This window comes from Magallana gigas, chromosome 5 (assembly GCF_963853765.1).
Source record: "Magallana gigas chromosome 5, xbMagGiga1.1, whole genome shotgun sequence".
NCBI lineage: Eukaryota > Metazoa > Mollusca > Bivalvia > Ostreida > Ostreidae > Magallana > Magallana gigas.
The window spans coordinates 43,359,651-43,384,026 of NC_088857.1; the positions used below are offsets into that span (position 1 = coordinate 43,359,651).

The window sequence follows — 24,376 nt, forward strand, 5'->3', positions numbered from 1 at the left end:
TGCCATCGCGGCCCCGCCCTACAGCTAGGGACTGTGATATTGCAAACTTGAATTTACACTACCCAAGGATGCCTCTACACAAGTGTAAGCTTTTCTTGCCAAATAGTCTTTAAAAAGAAGATTTTTAAAGATTTTCTCTATATATTCCTATGTAAAAATTCATCCCCCATTGTGGCCTCACCCTACCCCTGGACTATTATTTAAACAAACTTTAATCTATACGATCTGGGGATGCTTCCACTCAAATTTGGGCTTTCCTGGCCTAATAGTTTCTGAGAAGAAGATTTTTAAAGATTTTCTCTCTATATAAATTTATCCCCCATTGTGGCCCCGCCCTACCCCCAGGTACCATGATTTGAACAAACTTGAATCTACATTATCTGAGGATGGTTACATGCCAATTTGAGCTTTCTTGGCCTAATAGTTTTTAAAAGAAATTTTTTTAAAAGATTTTCTCTATATATTCCTATATAAAAATGTATCCCCAATTGTGGCCCCACCCTACCCCCGGGGACCATGATTGTAACAAATTTGAATCTACACTATCTGAGAATGCTTGCACTCAAATTTGAGCTTTCCTGGCCTAATAGTTTATGGGAATAAGATTTTCTCTATATATTCCTATGTAAAACTTGATCCCCCTATTGTGGCCCCACCCTACCCCCCAGGGACTATGATTTGAACAAATTGGAATCTACACTACCTAAGAATGCTTCCATTTTAATTTGAGCTTTTCTGGCCTGATAGTTTTTGAGAAGAAGATTATATTCCTATGTAAAACTTGATCCCCCTATTGTGGCCCCACCCTACCCCCGGGGACCATGATTTGAACAAACTTGAATCTACACTATCTGAGGATGCTTCCATTTTAATTTGAGCTTTTCTGGCCTGATAGTTTTTAAGAAGAAGATTTTTAAAGATTTCCTCTATATAATCCTATGTAAAACTTGATCCCCCTATTGTGGCCCCACCCTACCCCCGGGGACCATGATTTGAACAAACTTGAATCTACAATACTTGAGGATGCTTCCATTTTAATTTGAGCTTTTCTGGCCTGATAGTTTTTAAGAAGAAGATTTTTAAAGATTTCCTCTATATATTCCTATGTAAAACTTGATCCCCCTATTGCGGCCCCACCCTACCCCCGGGGACCATGATTTGAACAAACTTGAACCTACACTACCTGAGGATGCCTCCACACAAGTTTAAGCTTTTCTGGCCGAATAGTTTTTGAAGATTTTTGAAAAATAATAACAAATTTTCAATAATTCTCAATTATCTCCCCTTTAAAGAGGGCATGGCCCTTCATTTGAACAAACTTGAATCCCCTTCACCTAGTGATGCTTTGTGCCAAATTTGGTTGAAATCTGCCCAGTGGTTCTGGAGAAGAAGAAGAAAATGTGAAAAGTTTACAACGACAACGCCGCCGACGCCAACGCCGACGACAGACAACGGACAAATTTTGATCAGAAAAGCTCACTTGAGCTTTCAGCTCAGGTGAGCTAACAAAACAGATTTAATTTCAATTTCATTTTTTGCAAAATCGATATGCAAATAATATTGAAATCTATTTAAATACACGTTACAATAAAAGGAATAGGGATCCTTCTTGGACATCTCAATAATACTCCCCAAGAGAATGTAAAACCTTTTGTTTTACATTCAGGAACACATGCACTTAATTCCACTGACAGTTATTTAGGTCCAATCGAAAACGAAAACTGACAGCTGTTAAAATCTGATGCAGTGTTAGTTAATTCCATCATTAATTAATATGTCGGTTTTCCGGGCAATACCTTTTGCGTCGTCATCAAAATTATTATCCGAATTTACCGAAGATAGGGGCCGTTTTCTGCACTTCAGAGATCCCTGCGATGATGAAGACGGTTCCAGCGACTCCTGGGTTGTTGAGAACGGCTCCAGCGACTCCTCCGATGTTGATATAGGCGGACAAATCTAGAGGAAGTGGTTTTTTCTCTTCGCTTTTCTGAACGTCACAGTCCAATATCTCTGCAATCAAAATCCATAAAACCGCTGTCTGCAGCGTCTGCATTCGAATTTTTGCAAAAACTAAGATTTTTAAGCCCTTTAAATACGTGATGTTCTGTCGTCTATATTTTTGCATGCCTGCAATATAGAGAATAATACATACCTTTTTCAATATCACAGCCAGTATAAGCCTGATACAGGCTGTGATATGGAAAGGGTATTTATCATTATATTTATTACATACTTTGTAATAAAATTTTTAAAAAATAAAATTGAAAAAAAAAGATTTTAAACATTATTTGAAAGTACATGTACTCTGTACATGTATTAAATCAAAATATGGGATCTTAATGTTTTACCAAACATGTAGCTACAGAACCGGAATTTCCTCAGCTTTTAAAATTTACTGCTACAAAAAAATGTTGACTTTAATAACAAATGTTTTATTTTTTTCATAAAAACCGAAAAGAAACCGCAAGGGGTGTGATACGGATCCGTATCAGCCATATGGCTGATAACCTGTATCAGCCTCGGAGGCCGATACGAGTTTTGTACTGCCATCTGTATCACATATGTAAACAAGCAAAACATATTGACGCAAAATATAATTTTTGTATGAATCATCATTGGTTTTTTCCCAAATAAAATTATTAATCTTATCTACACTTCAGTTTATGAAGATAATCATGGTTATTTAATTGCATGGGGTTCTCAAAAGTATTAAATATAAACCAGGTCAGCTCAAATTTTCAGGTCAATTCAAATGTTCAGGTCTTTCTTATTTTTCGTAAATAATTGATATGGATGTCATTTCATGATATTTTCTACCACATCTCACATGGAAATATTATAAATACTTACACAAAGTCATTTATATAAAATATCATGTCATTCAGGACTTAAGTATTCGACTTTAGTATGTCCCGTATGCCGATCCCGATACAATGTTTTGAAAAGAATGAAAGACTCCGAAATTTTCCGAATAGATTATGGTCTCGATAAAAACGCACTTACATGTAACACGACAGTCTATGACCTAAATTATTTACATTTACGAGTAAAACAAATATTATGTAATATTTTTTAAAGGCATACAACATATTTCTACATGCAAATTTACCTTTAATTCATAAAAATAGGCATAATAATAATACTATATATAAAAACTATCCCGCAGAAACGCAGTTACAATATTTAAATTATATCATACAAGCATTCTGAGAGTATTTCATAAGTAATACACGTCCCCTACCGGTTTGTGGAAATTGTGAAAACAATGCACTGTTATGCAGAATATCGAACCCAAATATTAAAAAATTGGAATATAAAAAATCATTTATCTCGAAAATATGTCAACCAGATGCTAAAAAAGTGTAAACTTGATCTGTAGTTTGACATTTTGAAGCTGTTCAGCAAATTTCATATTATTCCTCAGACGCATAAAGAAAGAAAGTGTGGAAAACTGAAGTGGAACAGACAGACGGACAGACAAACGGACGGACAGACGGACGCAGATGAAAGATGGGGACTAATAACGGACCACCTTCCTCGTCCGTTAGGAAATCAAGAGAGCTCATGTCCATCTTATCCTAGCTGTGGTCAAATCTAAACTGATCTGCGGAAAATGTGTAATAAACGTGTAACCCCCAAAAATGTATAAACCCGGTAATGCACCTGTTTTTTTGTTTTTGTTTTTGTTTTGTTTTGTTTTGTTTTTTTATTTAGGGAGGGGTGAAATTTACATGAAACTTCTGATCAGTTAGATGTGTCAGATGCTCATTTTCTTTTAATCATGTCACAAATCATTTATTGATACAGATTTGGGTGAAGACTCGTGCTACGCACTCGTCCATCTCCAAATTTGTATCAAACATAGAGAACCTGTCTTGGTTTCTAAATAATCCTTATAATTTGCACATTCTGTATTCTTGAACTACAACCCTCAGAGCATTATAAGGGCCAAAGGAGAATTTGGATATCTACACAGGGAAAAGTGGCTCGCATAATTTTCATGCGATTTCCTTTTCGCATGAAAATCATGCGCTAATCATGCGAAAATCAGATGAAAAGTTTCTCATGCAAATATCATGCGAATATGTTCGCATGATATTCGCATGAAAAATGTACAATTTTCATGCGAATAATTTTTCGTATGTTTTTCATGCGATTAGATATTTGTGTCATATTCATATAAAATTCATGCAAAATTCACATGAAAATTGCATGTTTTTCATATAAAATTTAATTATGACAAATCAATTTATAACACTTTAAAAACATTCTTTCATTCATATATTGACATACTAGTGTCTTTTTTGTTAACAAATTTGACATTAAGACAACTAAACAATTTCTACATGTGTTGGAATTAATACATGTATAAATAAAAATTAGAATAGAGTGTACATTTCATCAAAATATAAATGTTTTCAAAACTTTAAAAGTCTTTGTTTATGTAAACATGTAAAACTTTGCCTTTACAATAGTCATTCACACCAACTGAGAGTTATATCTCTCTTCTTAGAAGGTCAGTAAACATTAAGATTTTATTACATGTGTAATACTGTGCTGATTGCATTGGTCATTATTTAGGATACATACTTTAAGTCTTATGTTTTTGAGATACAATTTATGAGTTTGCGTGTACCAAACCTGTTGAACGCAGTAAGTGAATTACATATAGGAAAATTTCCAGCTATATATTCAAACATAAAATTAATTATTTCTATGCTAGACATTGAAAATTCACTGAAAATTGTTAACACTGTGATACAAGTTTTCCATGATTCCAAGTGATATTGCACAGATGACAGTATATTTCAAAAGAATCCAGGCCTTTGTGGTCTCAAGTTTCAGGGTGTACCAATGTTATTGGACTGATGTTGGTGTAATCACTCTGGTGTCTGTATCATGTGCCTTTATCTTCCTTATTCTGTAGCATGTCTCTTTATCCCTCTCCATATTTAAATATCTTTGTCAACCTTGTGTATATGCAAGACAAAATATAATTCATAATGAAACATGCAAACAAATGTACATGTATTGAGTACATGTATAACAGCGTAAAAGCACAAGATTTATACACTCAGATAAAATTAACAAAAAAAACCCATCATAATGTATCTCCGTATTGAAATAACTTACAGTATGTTTTATTGATCAAAAGCAAATGAGATCAAGAGGTATGTCCGACCTCTTTTATCAAATATATGTTAATCCATGTCTGATTTTATTTAAGGAATGAATGTAATATTTTTTAGTTTTATACGATATAAAATGGTTTGGGGCAGTTTACGCTTTATAAACCGCGAAGCGGTTTATAAAAAAGCGTAAACTGCCCCAAACCATTTTATATCGTATAAAACTAAAAAATATTACATTCATTGCTTATAATTTAATTATTTTTGCTATTAATTGTAGATAAAAACGGTCATTTGACCATCAAATTGATATCAAATTGTACAAAATTCAAACGTTACGTCAGGCGGATTAATACATTTTTGACGTTAGTCTTACTATGACGTAGGCAACATTCTTTATACAATATAAAATAATTTTTTTATCCAATCAGAAAACGCGTTACAACCAGAATTAAATTATTAAGAAATGAAGATAATAATTTTTCTATTGATCGACGTATCAAAGAAAAAATTGACCGGAAAACTTCATCAATGCGCGTAGCGCATTGATGAAAAAGTTTTCCGGTCAATTTTTTCTTTGATACGTCGATCAATAGAAAAATTATTATCTTCATTTCTTATCATTTAATAAGACATTTTCAAATAAAAAAAATGTGAAGTGTCATTGATCAAAAATGTAAATAATGTAAATGAAGCGGCGCGTATGAATACAAAACAACAACAGCAACAATATTCAAAATGGATGCGCCTTTAGCTGATGCAGAGCTATTGAGCTGAATTTAAATGATTAAACACAAATAGTGAGTTAAAATCTGAACCGGCTGAATTGAAAACGATAGGAAAATACATGCGATAGCTTGTGATATTATTCACTGTGCAGAAAAACTCGTAATAAAACTAGTTTTCATGTGAGATCGCTGGAATACGCAACTGGACATAACCATCCAAGGAAAGGCAATCGTGGACGAAAATAGCTGATATGTCGACAAATAATAGTATGTATAAGCGACTTTTGTAAACATTGTGGTAACTAGATAGCCAGTGATGTACTTAAATGGTATATCTGCCGCTTGGAATGCACCGAAGGAGTTGATGCATTACTCATAGCTTTTCTTTACGACGCTTATTCTGATGACCGATCATGTACGTGTGTAAATTTAAAAATCATTGTTACCAAATTTGAACAGCGGTGTTACCGTGAAAGTTTATAGGCATATATATGTTCGCTATAATATTCCTGGAAAAGGGAGAGTCAGCTTAGCTGTAAATGTTGATTGATCTCAAGCAGACGAAATCGTGAGAAGACGCTTAATTTTCTATTTCGTGAATCAAATAATGTGTTTTGTTTATTTTTGAAGGTTAAACTTTCAAGATTTTATATTCACAAGGTTGCATTTTGTTTGGTGACAATAAAACAGACACAACTTTGCATTTTGTTGACAGTGTTTATCTTGGAAATTCCCGTTCTATAAATAGTGTTAGATCAAAACAGTTGAGAAAAGTAGATCCGGCAAAATTTTTATTGATGCAGGTATCAAAGAAATTTTTCGACCAATCAGAAGCGCCGATATCTCATCAAACGAATGAATATTAAATTATATACATGTAATTACAAACTTTAAAAATATTCAAAACGCAAGGCATATTTCACCAAATAAATACTTACATGGTATCATCATATGGACAGTTTGTTGTGCATGATTTCCCAAGTGATATACATGTATGTTATTGCTATAGCCATCATATATACAACATATACTGGAACAGCATTCACCTATTCTTCTGTCTGTGTAACATTGCTTTGGATCTTAAAACAACCCTGTAGGGGAAAAAATAAAATGTTATGAACATTTTCACACTGCATATATACTCCTATAAATGGATTCACCGTGACAATATGCACAAAAATTATACATGTAGACCGGATCTAGGAGGGGTCAAGGGGATCTAGACCCCCTTAAAAACTCTTTAAATTTAAAGTTTAAAATTCATAAAAATATGGCTTACTCCCCCTCCCAACCTTGTTACTCAATCAATCACCCCCCCCCCCCGTCCGAATTTTTTTTTCTGGATCCGCGCATGAAATCAGATTGCATGCTTGCAACCGTATGTTTAAAATATATATCTGCAGATTTATTTCGTAATCATTACGGTTACACTGTGTTCATTCATTCTTGTATAAGAAATACACAATAGATAGAAATTTATCCGAAGCTCTTCGGAGAAAATTGACAGACCCTCTGTCAACCCGAATTTCCCCGTACATTGTATAGTTACATATAAAGACCTGCATCTAAGTTTAATAATAACAGTAGATTTTTTAGTGTTTAAACACGTATCTGGAAACGTTAGTTAACATATAACATGTAAACATACAATATGCACACACTTGAAACATCGTAGTTCTAGGGTACCTGCATGTTGACGATCCGCTCCTCTCCAATCCAGGATCACGAACTTTTCAATCGCTGAGTATATAATCGTTCGATAGATCGGACACATCTTGATGACGTTGATGTAAAGTTTCTGCTGGCTTGCATCACTGATCAGCAAGTGCCGATGTACATAACTTTGCAGCTAGAGAAAATTCAGTCTGTCTGCATATGAGTTATCGCGGGAGATAACTCGAACGGGATTTCGGAAACGAATAAAATGTTTGCAAGGGCTTACAAAAAAGATGCACATCAACCCGTAGCGCTTTAAATTATTAATGATTATTATTCTAATCATATCTAAATTTCAAAATCTGATCTGATCTATTGATTTTTGGTATTTTGCTCTATGTAAAATCAAACACCATCCTGACGGTTCTCAGTACCAAAAATTTACGCACTATGTGACGTCAGCGGGAACGAGACTCGGGTAAAAAGTGAATGACAGAGGTAAGAAACATAGGCCTAAATGACATATTTATGTATTATCGGAAGATATCTGCTTCCCGTTTTGATAAATAAAAACCATCATTCGAAATTTTTGCAAATTATTATAAAGAATTCGTTACAATTATTTATAACTGCAGTGTATAGACCAATCCACACTTTGCAAAAGTTTTTCCCCTTTGCGGGGGGATTGGCTGTTCGTTCGCCCTAAAACGCGCTCGCCCTTGACGCCGTTCGCTCTAGTTTCCGTTCGCCCTAGGTCCGTTCGCTCTTGACGCCGTTCGCACTGCGTCCGTTCGCCTTATTTTTATATAGGATTAATTTATATATTTGTTGTGTATTCTGATCAATTTAAACATTATGAAGATATATATAAATTAATGAAAATAATACCACTTCTATAAATAATGACCATTTGACTTACGGTGGCATTATTATATCGTTACGAAAACTTGTGAATTGATTTATTTTATTTTTTTAATGTTACTAAATCTAATTTTCTTATGTATTTATTTTGTAATTATAATAAATTTTACCTCATAATATAACCGTATCATAATTATGAAATTTGTGGTTTTCGACAAGGGACCTATATATCAGAGAGCAGTCTTTGCAAAGTTACAATTAAAAAAAAACATGTACAGTTGCTGTATATAACTTTAAAAAGGATATACCGCTACATGCTTGTCTCCCCACACACAGTTATAAATAAGTATGCAGACCCGCCCGTTATAATTGCTCTGGAAAAATAATGAAGCTTTGAATGAAATTACGAATTCAAATAGAACCAGGTGTAGTTTTCCTATGCTATGACAATGTATGTAATGTATACGCCGATAAACTACTACTACATATAAAATCATACACAAATTTATGATTGTTCAAGCTATTTAATTCACATTATGTCTTATGTTATTTATCAATAATACGTATACATATATATATAGCTATTAAACTTAATTTACTCACGATATATGTTTATATCTTATGGCGCGTTATGTATCTCATTTAGAGATCAAAGGATTGCGTTACGTAAATAGTAGAATAGGTGATAATCATCTGCTAAGCTTCTCAATGAGCCAAGTAAGGTCTCAATTTCTTTAATTGTTTAAAAAAACCACCAAGCGGATCATTATAAAAACAAGACGGTTATCGACAATTTACGGCAATAAAATCTTACAATTATACCAGGTACGTCTTTTTTTATGAAGAAAAAACATAGAATATACGAATAATTGATAAAAGTTTTCAGTTATTAAGGTAAATGAAATAACTTATGATGTGGTTTATTAATAAAAATAAAGGGGCGAACGAGGTTTAGGGCGAACGATAATTTGGGCGAACGATAATTAGAGCGAACGGACCTAGAGTGAACGGACTAAGGCGAACAGGTGGATAGGGCGAACGAACCCGATACCTTGCGGGGTCAACCCAAAGGTCAAAAGGGAAAAAAAAAACTTTTCCCTTCTTTATTCAACCAAATATTTGGGTGTCCTGTGAAGAAATCTCTTGGAATTTAATGTATTCCTTTGATGTGTGGGTTGCCCCAACTTGGGGCAATAAATTTCACAGCGGAAACGGATTCCTAATGCCAAATGATGAAGTTACAACCCTCTAAACTACAAAGGCTACTGTGAGAAATATATGGGATTTTCCCCAAAGATGGCGGCCAAGGGACATAACTTTTGTAAAGTGTGGATTGGTCTATTGTGATGATGAAAAAGAGCAAACTTTGCTTATATCCTTAGCGTAATGTTATGGGCTTATGCAATAAAATATCTGATATCTTTTCCATTGAAGCATGATAAAAACATCCCTACACGGATATGGAGTTGGTACTATTTGGATGGAGGTGTGAACATGATGACATGCCTGTTGGCTGTATAAAAGGTGAGGATAAATCAAAGTACTAAATATACTGAGATTCTATACTCGAGCCAATCCTGAAAATTGTTCATTATATATGCTTGTTTTCTTCCAAAAGTCAAAAGAAGAGAAGAAAAGATCCTTCCATATTTTTCCAGAGTGTCTTTCCGCCATTAATAGCAGGTTGGTAATTGAGTAAGCACAACAACTGACATGTAGTTTTGTTAAGAATTTGTGTAGGAGATGTGAAAAATATTAAATAAGAAATTCATTAATGAATATCAAGATTACAATAGCTGTATTACTTAATTATATCTACCGTAGATATTTATAAGATCAAACAGGAATGAAATCATTTAATAATTATACAACAATAATATTTGCAGAGAACCTTAAGTTTGCACATGCAGATTTGCAAAGACTCTTTGGAAAAGATTTTAACAGCATGACAACCAACAACATTCCGGAAGAATTCATGGATACAGTGGTAAGTAATACTTCTTCTATTTAAGAATTGTATAATAATTTGGATCAATGTTTAACATTGAAGCTCATTTAAGTGATTCAAACAACCGGCTTGAGCGAAAAGTTCATGTGTTGATCACTATTGTCTGTCTTAATTCTGTCCCAGGACAGTCTCAATCCCTCTGTAAACTTTTGACATTTTCTCTTTCTCCAGAACAGTTGAGCCAATTTTAATCGAACTTGACACAAAACAATATTAGTTGGAAGGGAATTCCAGTTTGTTAATTAAACAATGAAAAGTCACACTTTCTTTTAGTGAAATTAGAATGATAAAAAATGTGTTATTTTTAAAAAAAATCTTAAAAGCCTTTGGTCCAAATAGCTGAAACTTGTATGCAAGCATTTTGAGGTATCGTAGATTCAAATTTGTTCATATACATGTAATGGTTCCTAGGGTTGGGCCACAATAGAAATTGTTTTTGACATTTAGAAATATTTTCCTAAAAAATTGAAATAACAAAAGGGGCTTGATGATTATGTGAGGAAAAATATGAAAATCCTCTTAAACAAAACGAACAGTACTCTTTAAAGTTGTCCAAATGTTTTGTATTTGGCAGCATAAAGTAGATTTGATAAGTTATGGCTATTGATGCTCAGGTGAGAGATTTGGTTTATGTAATAAACTCACAAACTGAAAGCATAAAATAACAACAAGGACATGGATCAGAGTGATATTTTAAAGTGAGAATGGTAGTATTCGGACATTTATTGTATCTGATCAAATCTGCTTTAACGAGCATTTATCATGTTATCAACTGCATGTCATATATCAATGAATTTAGTTTTTATCTGCCAATACATGTATTAATAATTCACATTCAAAATAGATACCGGTATGCCATTCAGTAATAGGTAAATTTCAAGAACACTGCATTATGTATATTTTCTTGTAGATTGATGAAGAAACAAGCCTTTTCGAGAAGTGGAAGAAGAAGAAATTTGAATTATGTTCTTATCTAAATAAAGAAGATTTTCCTAAGAAGATTATTGTCATTGTTTTCTGTTAATGTTAATTCTGTATAAAGCAAATTATTTAGGATTTCAGTTTTCTTTTCAAAATATAACAGATTATATTCTCAAATTTAGATAAAAAGAGATCAAGATTTCAAGATTATTGGATTAAGCTGCATAGTATTTTGTATGAAAATTGCATGATATTTGCATGATATTCGCATGAAACAACAGTGAAACATAAGATATACATTTTCGCATGAATATCGTGCGAAATTTTTATCATATGATATTCGCATGAAAATTATGTCAAAATCGCATGAGGTTTTTGCATGAAATTCATGCGTGTTACTTTTTGTCTCTTACTCATGCGAAGAATTTGCATGAACTTCATGCGAATTTCACATGAGATTCATGCGAGCCACTTTTGCCTGTGTAGGGGAAATCTTCTACATCTTTATGATCGTACCTTAGGTCAATGTAAAAATTAAGTTTAAAAGTAGTAACTGATATAAACAATTTGACTTATGGCCTCTTGCTTTTTGTTGTTTTTATAGAAACCAGTTCCGACTCGGTATGCGATACGGACGGTAAACACAAACAACTTCCCCAGGTATGTTACAACTTTTAGTAGACTTTTCCGTTTTAAAATCAAAGTACTGAAGTACTGACGGGAGTTGATTTTATCGATCATCATTTATTTTAAAATCAATTTATCTTGCATGGCAATTAGTTTCTAGTTTGTATTTGAATTATGCACTTTTTTATGATATGAATTTTTAGACTTTTCCAACAAGAATTTCGAGAAACCCCATATGAATCAGGTTGTGTAATATTTAAAGATAGATTTCAACTACTAGTATGTATTAGTTATCAGTTATCAAAACAATTCTATAAATTGTGTGGATCCAAGCACCATTGATATCGAATTCTAGTCTCGTTTAACTAGACGCTCGGCTGTCTCCGACAAGCAAGAGAGCCCCTTCTCTGCCTGTCGCATATTTACGGAGACAGCCGAGCGTCTGGTTGAACGAGACTGTATTAACTCTGGTGTAGGAATATATGAGACTACAAAAATATCTAAATTGTTCATAGTTAAGGTTGATGAAATGCGACTTTAATATTAAGATTCTCTCAATTTTACTTTATCGAGGCCTTGAATAATTTTATTACGGACATTGTAAAGTCTAACCCACAATACAAGCTACTAGTATAACTTTAAAAATCTGAACTTAATGGACTTGGACACGATTTGACTTAAAATTTTCAAATTTTATTTTTCCATTATCAATGTTAATACTGATACACATGTAAATATAGACGTTTATAATGCTACGTCAAAATTTGAAAGTCAGTGTTCTCAATTCTTTGTTTTGTAAACAAAGCTCGAATATTGTCATTTTTTACATTTGTGTTGTATTGGTACTAAGTTTCAATCAAATGTATCTTTCTTTTGTTGTTACATGTAATAGTATATATGAGGATATTGAATAAGTTTAAATTGTTTTTTACATGCCATTTTGTCAAAGAAATCGTAATTCTCAACATTACATTTTTTTGTAAACAACTATAAGACTCGAGCTTTGTTTACATAACAATTAATTCATACCTCTGTATCTCCCTGATTTTAACATTTACTTTAACAATATTTTGGTCAATCATTTAAAACGCACCAGTAAACCGTTTATACATAAAAAGTAAAAATAATTTTTTGATCTCAAATCGTGTCCAAGTCCCTTTAAAACAAAATATAATGATATGATCTTTCGCGTTATTTTTACAATGCTTAATTTAGAAATCAATTATCACGTGATATCCTTTATTTTCACCCATCAGCATTAATTTACATCTTTGTACATTTCAAGTACAATTTATAAAAAAATTAAAATTGTTTTTGAAATATCTTTTCTGTGTTCAAGTAGTTAAATACTATGCTTAATGACCATCGATCATTAAGAAATGTAAACTTATTGTTAACTTTAGCAGCTTTATTGTATGATATAATATTTAGTAGTGTTAAGCATTTCCGTTTAGCGACCTCTGTTTTGAAAATGTCAACAGGGCTTGGTTATAAAGAAAATGAAGCATCCCTAATATGATTTTGTAGGCAGTTTATTGTAGATATAATGGTAATAAGCACATGACAACTGATTTTTCTCTGAAAGCGTAAATAATTGGTGTTTACATAGGGACCGCATTCCATATTTATAGAGTAAGATATCGTATGATATTGCAGGTTAATAAGAAAAATCCATGTATTTAACGCATGTAGATCTCTATGATTTTTTTAGCGAAGTGGTTATTTGAAATTTTTTCCCAGTTTAGGATAGATTATTTATTATCGCAGATATTACGTATGAATTTTCTTTTCAAATAAGATTGTTGGTCTGACAGAATCGGACAACGTGGTAAGAACAAAATATGAGAAAGAAGCAATGGATTTCGTCCTCAGCTATTTTGATAAGTTCAGCACCGATCGTCTTCGTGTTGGTGAAGACAAGATGGAATTAGCACAGCAAGTCGAAATTCCAGATCAAGGTAACTGATCATTTCTACTTCGTTAAATACATATGCGCTTATAATAATAATGATATACATGTAAATTTAGTTACATGTAAAACAATTTTCATATAGTGCCTGTTTGGAAGGGTAACTGTTGAAATTGACACCCCGAGAAAACCATTGTCAACCGACGCAAAAAGAATTATATAGAAATGAAGTGAATTCTACGGCGAACCGTGCGCGCATAATTTACGCGCATGCAACAATTCGTTTTATTATACTTTCATGTTAAATACCGAAATCTGATTGGATTACACGCAGTTGATAATCCGTTCTATTACCCTCAGCGTTAGCAACACACCTAGCAACGGGTAACACAACAAATTGTTACATGCGCGTAAATTATGCGCGTACGGTTCACCGTAGAATTCAAGTCATAAATATATAAAAGCAGTAAAAAATTTTCTAAAATTAAGACATTCAGTATAATAAAATAAATAGTGCCTGTTTGGAAGGATAACAGTTGAAATTGACACCCCTCGCGTCGGTTGACAATGGTTTCCTTGGGGTGTCAATGTCAACTGTTACCCTCCCAAACAGGCACTATTTATAAAGTGTTGCCCGCTGCTAAGTGTGTTGCTAACGCTGAGGGTAATAGAACGGATTACCAACTGTGTCTAAACCAATCATATTTCAGTATTTAACATGAAAGTATAATGATGGGCACCGACTGTAACAAACAAATTTTGTTAGGAAAATCTCGCTTGCGCTGTTAATTCTTTCACTTGTCAAGGTTTAATTTTAGTCTGGATATATTAGATTAATCACTCACGAAGTTGAGTTGGACAAAACAAAGTTCTACCTTATATTAATTGTTAAACACATATGAGGAATCACGGTTTGCTGTCGTATTAACAGATTTTTCTTCTGGTACCTGCAAAATTACATTACTGCAGCTATAATCTGTCCCAAGTACCTGCTTCTATAGATTAACTTTAAATTCAGGCAGTTAAAGTTGACTGCAACTTATCAGAAAATATTGATAAAACAATTCAGATTGATAACGATTAATATTTACATAAACAATTGATATAAAGTAGTTCGTGTTTGTAAAACTTTTCCACTCCGACTCTCAGCAACACTAGAAATGTCATGCCCGAAGTAAACAAAAACATACAAGCGATGAATTTATTTTTACAATATTATTGTTAAGTTGCATTTATAAAAAAACATATTAGATGTCCTTTTAATTAATAGTTATGATCAACTTATAAACATAAAAACTATCACCTTTAGAATACAGAATAAAAAAAAGTATTGATGTCACTATACATTTTCAAAAATAGGAATGGAAAATCCCTTTTTTAATCATAGATATGTTTCTAAATTTAGATATAGGTGGAAAATAAAACGAAAGTGAAATAACAATTTTGTGAGAGTGCCGTAAGCTAAATCATTCGCTGGGTATTTGGAATATTCTCATGTAGGTACTTACTATAGGTAAGAAATTTATTTACTGGGTATATAGTGAAGTTTTATAAGATAAAGCATTATTTTCTTAATCTCAAGAAGACACACCCTCTTAGAAGGGGGATATTACTAAAAAGATATTTAGCAATAATTTCTCCTCTACTGCACTTTTTATAACAGGCTTTGTCAAATATCTTCCATGAGGTGTAGATTAAAAACCATCAAGACATGCCTCTCTGTAAAATATGGGTCACAGTAGGTACCTATTCAACGTTAATATTAGCTCACCTGAACCGAAGGTAAAAGTGAGCTTTTCTAATCACCCGTTGTACATTGTCCGTCCGTCCTAGAAAGAATAATCTTACCGTGACCAGGCTACGCTCAGGTCACAGTAAGAATTCGTCCCATATACTTGCAATGTAGCAGCCGCGAAGCGGATCTGCTTCGCATCGATTTCTGGTCCGTAGGACATGTCATTTTAACGATAGAACATTGGGGAACATTAGAACACCCCAAGTCCGTCCGCCATCGTCGGAAACCTACGGTTGATTACGCATCATTTCTCCATCACTCCCTCTTAAATTTCGATGGTCTTATTAAAGCACGTAAGTTGATAAGTGGCTCATAGAACACCCCAGGTAAATTGGTGCAATCAAAAATCGCTTTTAACGCTCGTTCGTTACTGTAGATCTATACGAATGCAGTAACCTACGAGCAGACGAAATCGCAGAACGATTTGTATTTATAGCTAGACTACATGTAGTACTGTACAGTAATGCAACCTTTATTAACAGAAGAGTTCCATTTCTGTAACGACTATATTGTAATTTGATTAAATAATATTTATGAATATTTGCTTATTGAAACGAGCGTCGATATTTAAAATGACCCTTGGATGATGGAGAGAGAAACGACGCGTAATCAGTTCTGGGTTTCCGACGAAGTCTCACATTTTCGACTTCTTCTCAATAGCCTTTGGACCAAATTTTACAAAACTTGGCACAAAGCACCCTTATTTGGAAAGGTTTAAAAATTGTTAAAACAAAGAATAAATGAAAAAGTAAAATTAGAGTGTCTTTAAAATTCTTCGCAAGAACAACTGTACCAGAAATGTCAATATTTTCAAAAACGTTTGTACATATAGAGATGTAAGATATAAGAATTGTTCAATTGGTGACCCCAAGACTAATACAGAGGTCCCCAAAAGGGTTAAAAAGATTAACTTGCAAATATTTAAGGAAAATGGTTTCAAGAACTACAACACTACAGTAACTTGCGCAGTTATCATGGTACATATAGTGTAGAATAAATATTCATGACCCCCGGAACAATACCGAGGCCCCAAGAGGGGTTTTAAGTTCAACATTAGAAAATATATATAAAGAACATTTGAACATTTTAGGTCACCTGAGTAACTCGGGTAACTTATTGCGATTACTGTCCGTTCATCGACGTTTGTCGTCCTTCCTGCGTGAACAATTTTACATTTTCACCTTCTTAAAAACTACAAGACCAATTTAAACTAATTTTATTGTGACGCATCCTATGAAAAGATAAATTAAATTATGAATTGCCTTATTGAACTGAGCATTTGTCTAAATGTTAATTGTCATCCATACTATTGAACTGACTCCAAATAACAAAATTTTAACCCAGCGGTATCCAAAGAAATAACCTTTTCCGGACCCACCTTTAGAACACTGAGAACATGAACACTGAACGAAAGCCCCGAAAAAAATTGAATATCAGGTCGTATACTAAATATCGTTGTCTACTGCGAATAAATGGGAAACATTTAAAAAGAACTTTTGTCGTTTTATTTAAACCATCTTGTATTCATTAAAACCGTTTATCGTGGTTAAAGCATATTAGAGACTCAGTTTAAATAATCAAACAATCTGAAAGGCCCAAATCACTTAACAATGAAAAATCAATCGGAGCAGCAAAGACCATCATTGACAGATATGAATAATAACTGTAAATCAGATTGCAAAAATAATAAACATTTAATCGGATAGTATTTTAAGATTAAAAAAGAATACATAGGTGCAAGGAAGGTTTTTGCGAGGTAGACCCCATATATTTAATGGTGAACAAAATCGAAAGCAATTTCTAATTTAAAAAAAAAAATTATATATAGTTTATGAATAGTATAAAAAAATTGCTCTACATTAAATTATTACAAGGGGGTGAAACTTCCTTCAATTTTTATGAACCAGAAGGATAACTTGGAACTAAAATAACTGACTCACTAAACAGAGCAAACAACCTACAATTGCCAAAAGCTGGAAAGCAACAACACTGTGCCGGATAATTATGCCTGTGCAAAGATGGCATTTTTGAACCCGCTTAAATGCAGTTTCATGAACATTCTTATCTATACCTATTGAAATAATAGACAATTGTCAAGAGAGTATATCACCACTTTTGATTTTAGTGTGTCCCATTTGACAGGTGAGATATATACCTTTAAAAATTAATATCGCATAGGGAAAAAAATAATTCTCATGAGAGAAATAATCTTCCTGTAGGAAATATTGAAAATCCTTTAAGATTTTCTAAAAATCATATAGGAATCAAATATCCCTATGGGAGAAAAGTATTTCCTTTAGGAATTGTTTCAGAAGGATAGGAATCCTATAGGGAATTAGATTTCCTATCAGATCTTAATATCCTAAGGGGGGTTTGTCCAAATCCTATCGTAATTTAAACTCTTTTTTTTAAATTTAAAAATTCTTTTAATCCGGTAGAAAATTCCAAATATCCAATAGGAAAATTGTTTTTTTCCTTGGCAAAAATTATTTTCCTGTAAGAGTTTATTTTGTAAAGGTAGATATCTCACCTGACACCTAGTGAGATACATGTACATTGATAACAACGGTGGTTACAAACTCCTTGATCAATGGTCTATAATATGTCATATTTGAATTTTTCGACACCTGCAGCTTAGACGGGTGCAATAATGCCACCTTAGTACCAACATAAATATCCGTCACAGGGTTCAACAACGAAGGTTTTGTACGGAATTTTCTTTGATCTTAATAGTGTAGTTGCTCAGAATCCCAGCAAGAAGACAGAATGTGTTACAAAGTGTCTTTATAGCATATAATATTATCCGATGTACAAAAACTATTGCATGATCAAAAGACCAAAACAGAAATGAGAGGGGTTAAACTTTTACATACTAATGCTCATGTGTACACTGCAAAGTACACACATGACTATGTACTTGAATTGGAATACAATAATAAAATTATTGATTAATCTTCATATTCATCAGATAAAACATGATTGGGCTTTTTTCTATTTCCTTAAATGAACAAATTGTTATCTTGACGTTGTTTTCACTTCCGTTCGCCACTAGGACACTAGGTTTAGCGGTTTTCCAGTGTCAGAAGGGTATACCTCTTTCGGAGTACAGAAGGGTTTAAAATCTGGATTACAAAAACTCAATAACTGGTTTGAAGTAAATGGTATTATCTTAAGAGAATGTAAAGAAAATAAAAGTTGAAAGTACATATTTCTGCCAATAATAGCAAAAGTCTCACTATTTAATTAATAACCCTCGTATAATTCAACCATAATAGTTTTTCAAAATGAATTAATCATGAGAGGCTTTCCATGTTCAAAATACATGACTGATTCTGGTTGTTTAAGAGAAGATACTCTAGAATTTGTTAGCAGTATAATTTGAAAGGAGTTTTATATTGCAATAATTTGTTTATTCATGTTCATAACTCTTCTTATCTCTTGTTTTTTACTTTGTTAAATATTGTATTCAGTATTTACGTTGCACTGTTTATCCTATGTTTGACTTGTGTAAAAGATATATAACAACTTTTTTAAAATATTTATTGCCTGGTCCCTAAAATGCAATTCAAATTAGACTCTTTGACGTCTCTATTTAAGGGATCTGGACTCAGCTGACGTCAAGCTTTGTGGACATTTTGTAATAAAAAAAAAACTTCATATTCTTTTCAAAGTTTTAGAATAGTTTTTAACCGGGGTTTCCAACGGAAAAATCCGGTTATTGAAATGGTGAAAATGGCGGGCAGGCGGGCGGGTGGCTGCCAAAAGGGTACCCTTATGGTACGGATTACTCCTCCTACAGTTTGCCAGATAGGAAGTTCTTTCGCAGATCAATTGTACATATATTAGAAGTGTGCATATTAATTGCTAGGATTTGGATTTCTGATAATTTATGAAAAAAATACCAGCTTTTGAACTTAGTATTTTTTTTATTGCAAAATATTGCATATAGGGTACCCTTAGTGTACGGATAATTCCTCCTACATTTTTCAAGATAGGAAGTTGTTCTTTTGCAGATCAATTGTACATATATCAGAGATGTGCATAATGCTAGGATTTTGATGTCTGATAATTTATGAAAAAATACCAGCTTTTGAACTTAGTCATTTTTTAACAAAATATTACATTTGTGTACTCCATTTCTCTGGATACGGTATGTAGTGTTTATCAATTCAGGGTTGACATGGATTATGGATACAGTTCACATAAACGAAAACCCGGTTTGCTGTCACATTGACAGCCTTTCACTTGTCTCAATATGAATTAAAGAAACTGTGTAGCAACATCCAAAATAAAGTGAATTTCGCTAACCTCAATGCCATTTTAATTACTTTTTTAAAGTTTTAACTGTAATCAGTAATCTGGTTGCAGCTTTTTTGGACCACCATAACGAATACATATCGGTGATGTGCTCTAACGGTCCAGTCAGCACCCTCTCTGGGATGGTCAGTATAAGGTGTACACTAGGCACCCGTGATGTCCCGACACTAGTTGGTCTGTATAGGCCTCTGATCGTTCGCTGTGCCCGGGGAATAGAGCTACTCTTTCACTTAAAGGATGCTATTGATGAGCGTATGTGCACTTTATGGTTATTGTTAACCATTTTTAAAAAAAAAACATATATAAGCTTAATATTCTTATGATTTATTATTGTACTTGAATTTGGCACCTGAGTAAAGTTTTTCTACATATTTTGAATAGAATTTTTTCTTATATACAACAAGCATAAAATTTGTTTAGTTGTTTAAAGTTTTAACAAAAAAATAGCTTGTTTTGAAAAAGAGATAGTCGGAATTGCAAGTGGCGACCCACTTGATCAATATCTGTTGTGTATTGTTTGACTTGGTACTTTTCTCTTCCAACAGAGGGCCGACAAGAAGTACGTCAAGCCTTCAGAAATCTAGGGGACATCGCCTCTATGGAATGCTTGCTTACTCATTTAGAAGTCAGCGAACATCCTCAAAAATGGCAAATGTTTGTGGATGCTTTGGATAATAATGGTTAGGGTTTGTGATTTTAAGAAGGCTAGTTACCATTTTAAGGCTATTGTACAATAAAAAACACCTTTAGACGAAGGGCTTTGAATACAAATATAGGAATTAAATTTTAAGATTTTAAGCAAAAAGCTCAACTACCGGGTATTATATAGGAATTTTCTTTAATATAAATGATGATTTAAAAATTTGAGGCTGATCTGATAGAAAAGTTTTTTGTGGACCATTCAGTCTCCTCAAAAGATTTAGTAGTATGTTTGAAAAAAACGGACAGGCAGATGATAAAATCAATTTAAAAATCTCATGGCTTCTGAACAAATGTTGATTTAAGACTACCACTACCTCGCGGACGCTCTGAAAGGCCAGGAAGTGCCAAAAGATGTATTCATCAAATTTCGGAAACTTTTGATGGAACACAACGTTGAGATCATCGGACAATTAAATCCAGCGGAAATCCTTCCAGAACTTTATAGCAGGAAAGTGTTGAATGATATGGATAAAGAAAATATTATGGCAGAACAAAGGATGCTGGGAAACATGGGCGCTACAAGCGTTCTTCTTGATCGAGTATGGCGGCGCCATCCAAACTGGTTCAAAGAGTTTTTGGATGTTCTCTGCAAAGACTATCCGGACATTGTCAGAATAATGGACACGGATTTTTATGAGGGTATGTCTATGTATTTTTTCCTTTTAATTCTTTAAAATTTTAATCAAGGGTATTTGGTATAGTTTCTTATTAGGAATTAGAAAATAAGAGATCAAAATAATGCCAGTTTCACATACAAAGTATCATTCAACCAAATTTTTGATATGATTTATTCCTAATGTACTTATTTGTAATTTTGGGTTTTTTATTCTAAATACTCCTGTTCGCATTGCATTTCCGTTTTCCACCGAACGATGAGTTATACAAGAACCGGTGTCTGATATAAATAGTAACTTGCATTTTTGTTGATCAATTAGGATTTTATTAAGGATAATATTTACGTTTTCAATCTTTTACTCGAATAAATTAGGCATTATTATTAGATATTATACAGACTAAAAAAAAACAACATATGTTTAAAACCGATACGTTTATCGTTTATACTTCTGTCTAAGAAGAGGTAGCATGGCCGTATGCAAAATCATTGTACTTTATCTTTAGATAATGTGAACGTGTATTGGTGTTACATTTGTTAAAATGTTAAAATTGATCAATTTAAGCTTATCAATAATCGTTAATAGATTGGCAAATTTTAAACTGTTAATGTAACAAAACAACTAAATAATAATAATTTACAAATGAACTGTTTTCAGAATGGCAGATAGCAAACAACAGGAGAGTTGAACTTCCAGTAAAACAATTTACTAGGTCTTTAGAAATTAGCGACAGCAAAAAAGAGGATTCAGATATGGCACCACCAGAATCTTCACCTAGCTCAAACAGATTGGATTCTTTTGGCAGGAAGAGTTCTTCCTCAATTCGTGAGGACTATATGTCAGGTAAAATATTTTTTAAATAACTTTTAAAGAGTTAATCGAATTAAATCATATTATGGAATTGATCATTAAGAGTGTTGTTAAAGTTCCACAAAAGTTCCACTTTCAATGGGTAAGATGATATGCATTTCCATACAGTTTCGATAAAGTCTTGTGTAAAATTTCTCTGCACAAAATAAACAAGCCATTATTATGCATTCAGTTTTAAGTATTTTTGGAAGGGTGAGAAATAAATAGCCACCATTGTTTTGTTCACTTGTTTACTTTATTTCTTTTTCAGTAACGGGTGATCCCCAAAATACCCTTGGTGATCGTTCCACTCCCCCACAAGATAGCATTGCTTTTGAACCGAGTGGCGAGCTGACGTTGAATAGCTTCAACAGTGATTCTGGTGATTATGACGATGAAATAACTCACGAAAAGAGAAGGATTGCAGAAGAACAACTAAATTCCCTGCATTCAGTTCAGAAACGGGAACCGGAGGATAAATCTATTGAAGATTTGGGGATTCCAGACACGTCAGGAGGTCATACCTTGAGTTTTGTGTCAACCACAGGTTCAAGGTCAACAAATCTGAGGGCAAACATCCAGGCTGGTGACCATGAAAACCTGAGTAGTATTCCCTCCCTTAGCGGCGGTGCAACTTCATCTTTGGTGGGCCGGCTGTTACAAAGTATAGAGAACTGTGTCAATGAAGATTTGCAGAGAGAAGGGGGCGCTGTTCCCAATATCGTAGGACCTGAACATCCAATCATCGGTATTGAATGATATTTAGATCAATTTCGTTGTTTTGATTCATGAATAAGATCGTTATACATGTATCTTAACGTAAGACTACGGTCTTGTTAAGATCACACTTAAATGATTAAAAACAACACTGTTTGATATGGAGAAAAAACAAAAGATAGTCCAAGGTGTACATACAGTTAACCTTGGTAAATTGTTTTTATAGATACAGAGTCTGTTGACGAAAACAACGAGAGTTCAGACGAAGAAGAACGCATCCCTGCTAAACCTCTAAACTTGCGCAGCTATCAAATGGAGTTGGCACAAGCAGCCCTGCAAGATAAAAACTGCATCATCGTTGCTCCTACTGGAAGTGGAAAAACACATGTTGCTATGAAAATCATACAGGTGTTTATTTTACAATAATGACTGCTGACTGTCCTTATGTGCATTGATTTCAGGTCTGTAGGAAAACCTTCTTCTTCTTTGCTAATTTCAGAATCATCGTGAAAAACGGAGGCGTCTGAATATACCGAAAGTCGCTTTTTTAGTTGAACAAAGCGCTCTTGCAGAACAACAGGGAAAAGTTTGCAAAGAGTATCTGGGTTGTAAAATTAAGGTTATCACTGGAGAGAAGCAACGCACAGAGAGCCTCCAGAGCCTTTCGTGTTGGATTCAGAAGTATGTGACGTCCTGTACAGTTATAGTTATGTAATCGGCAAGAAGACATTGGTAAGAACCACACAAGATGAAGGAATGTAATTTATTATGTTATGATTACAGAAAGGATGTACTGGTCATCACTGCACAGATTTTGGTGAATGCGTTGGCTACGGGGGACGTTCAGATTGAAGCTTTCTCCTTGATAGTTTTTGACGAGTGTCACCACTCGCATGCCAAGCATCCATACAATCAAATAATGGCGTACTATCTGGATCTTAAGCTGGAAGATAAGCACAAGCAACTCCCCCAAGTATGTTAAACTAAAAATAATTTATGATAAAAGTGAGATTTTTTTTGCATATAATTGTAATTGCATTTAATTTGTTTGGGTCCAAAAAGATTGTAGGTCTGACAGCTTCAGTTGGAGTCGGTAAGGCGAAAAATGAAGAGAAAGCAATGGACTGGATCTTTAGCATGATGGCCAATATGGACGCCGAGGAACTTTGTGTTGTTGAAGAAAATAAGGCGGAATTGGCCCAACATGTTAATATTCCAGATCAAGGTAGGATAATTATGATTTTATTTCAGTTCATTTCTATAAAAATAGCATTAAAAGGTATATAATATGAGTACTTGGCTAACCCAACTACCAACCCACACCTCTCCACCTCTCTCTCTCTCTTTCTCTCACACATACAAATGTCGGGTAAAATTAATGTATACTTTGTAGGTGTGGTAAAAACTAACTCAAGAAAGAAAAACGACTTCGGGCGAATCATAGATGGCATCATGAAGGCGATTCATAGATGGATGATTCAATCTATACGTTAGTATTAGAAGAGGTTTTTTTTTTAAGGTGACAAGTTGTAATGCAATTAAT

The 24,376-nt window shown here is 33.6% G+C and overlaps 1 protein-coding gene and 2 long non-coding RNA genes across 3 annotated transcripts in view; 2 read left to right on the forward strand and 1 right to left on the reverse strand.

Annotated features, from left to right (window-relative positions):
* The window catches only part of LOC105341798 (uncharacterized), a 42,323-nt gene that overhangs the window by 13,509 nt on the left and 4,438 nt on the right, over positions 1-24,376 (forward strand). The window contains exons 8-19 of the mRNA XM_066085659.1: positions 11,908-11,963; positions 13,729-13,888; positions 20,003-20,203; positions 20,497-20,631; positions 20,957-21,292; positions 21,925-22,110; positions 22,388-22,864; positions 23,060-23,241; positions 23,333-23,514; positions 23,617-23,806; positions 23,896-24,058; positions 24,227-24,322. Coding sequence (XP_065941731.1) covers positions 11,908-11,963; positions 13,729-13,888; positions 20,003-20,203; positions 20,497-20,631; positions 20,957-21,292; positions 21,925-22,110; positions 22,388-22,864; positions 23,060-23,241; positions 23,333-23,514; positions 23,617-23,806; positions 23,896-24,058; positions 24,227-24,322 — 2,364 coding nt within the window. The remainder of the gene's footprint in view (positions 1-11,907; positions 11,964-13,728; positions 13,889-20,002; positions 20,204-20,496; positions 20,632-20,956; positions 21,293-21,924; positions 22,111-22,387; positions 22,865-23,059; positions 23,242-23,332; positions 23,515-23,616; positions 23,807-23,895; positions 24,059-24,226; positions 24,323-24,376) is intronic.
* On the reverse strand, positions 4,265-7,829 carry LOC105349179 (uncharacterized). The gene is made up of 3 exons (XR_010714246.1): positions 7,544-7,829; positions 6,796-6,948; positions 4,265-4,970 (listed from the first exon to the last, which is right to left on the reverse strand). It is a non-coding gene; the product is annotated as an uncharacterized lncRNA (long non-coding RNA).
* Positions 7,976-11,381, forward strand: LOC105334094 (uncharacterized). The gene is made up of 5 exons (XR_010714245.1): positions 7,976-8,011; positions 9,809-9,898; positions 9,993-10,057; positions 10,261-10,361; positions 11,293-11,381. It is a non-coding gene; the product is annotated as an uncharacterized lncRNA (long non-coding RNA).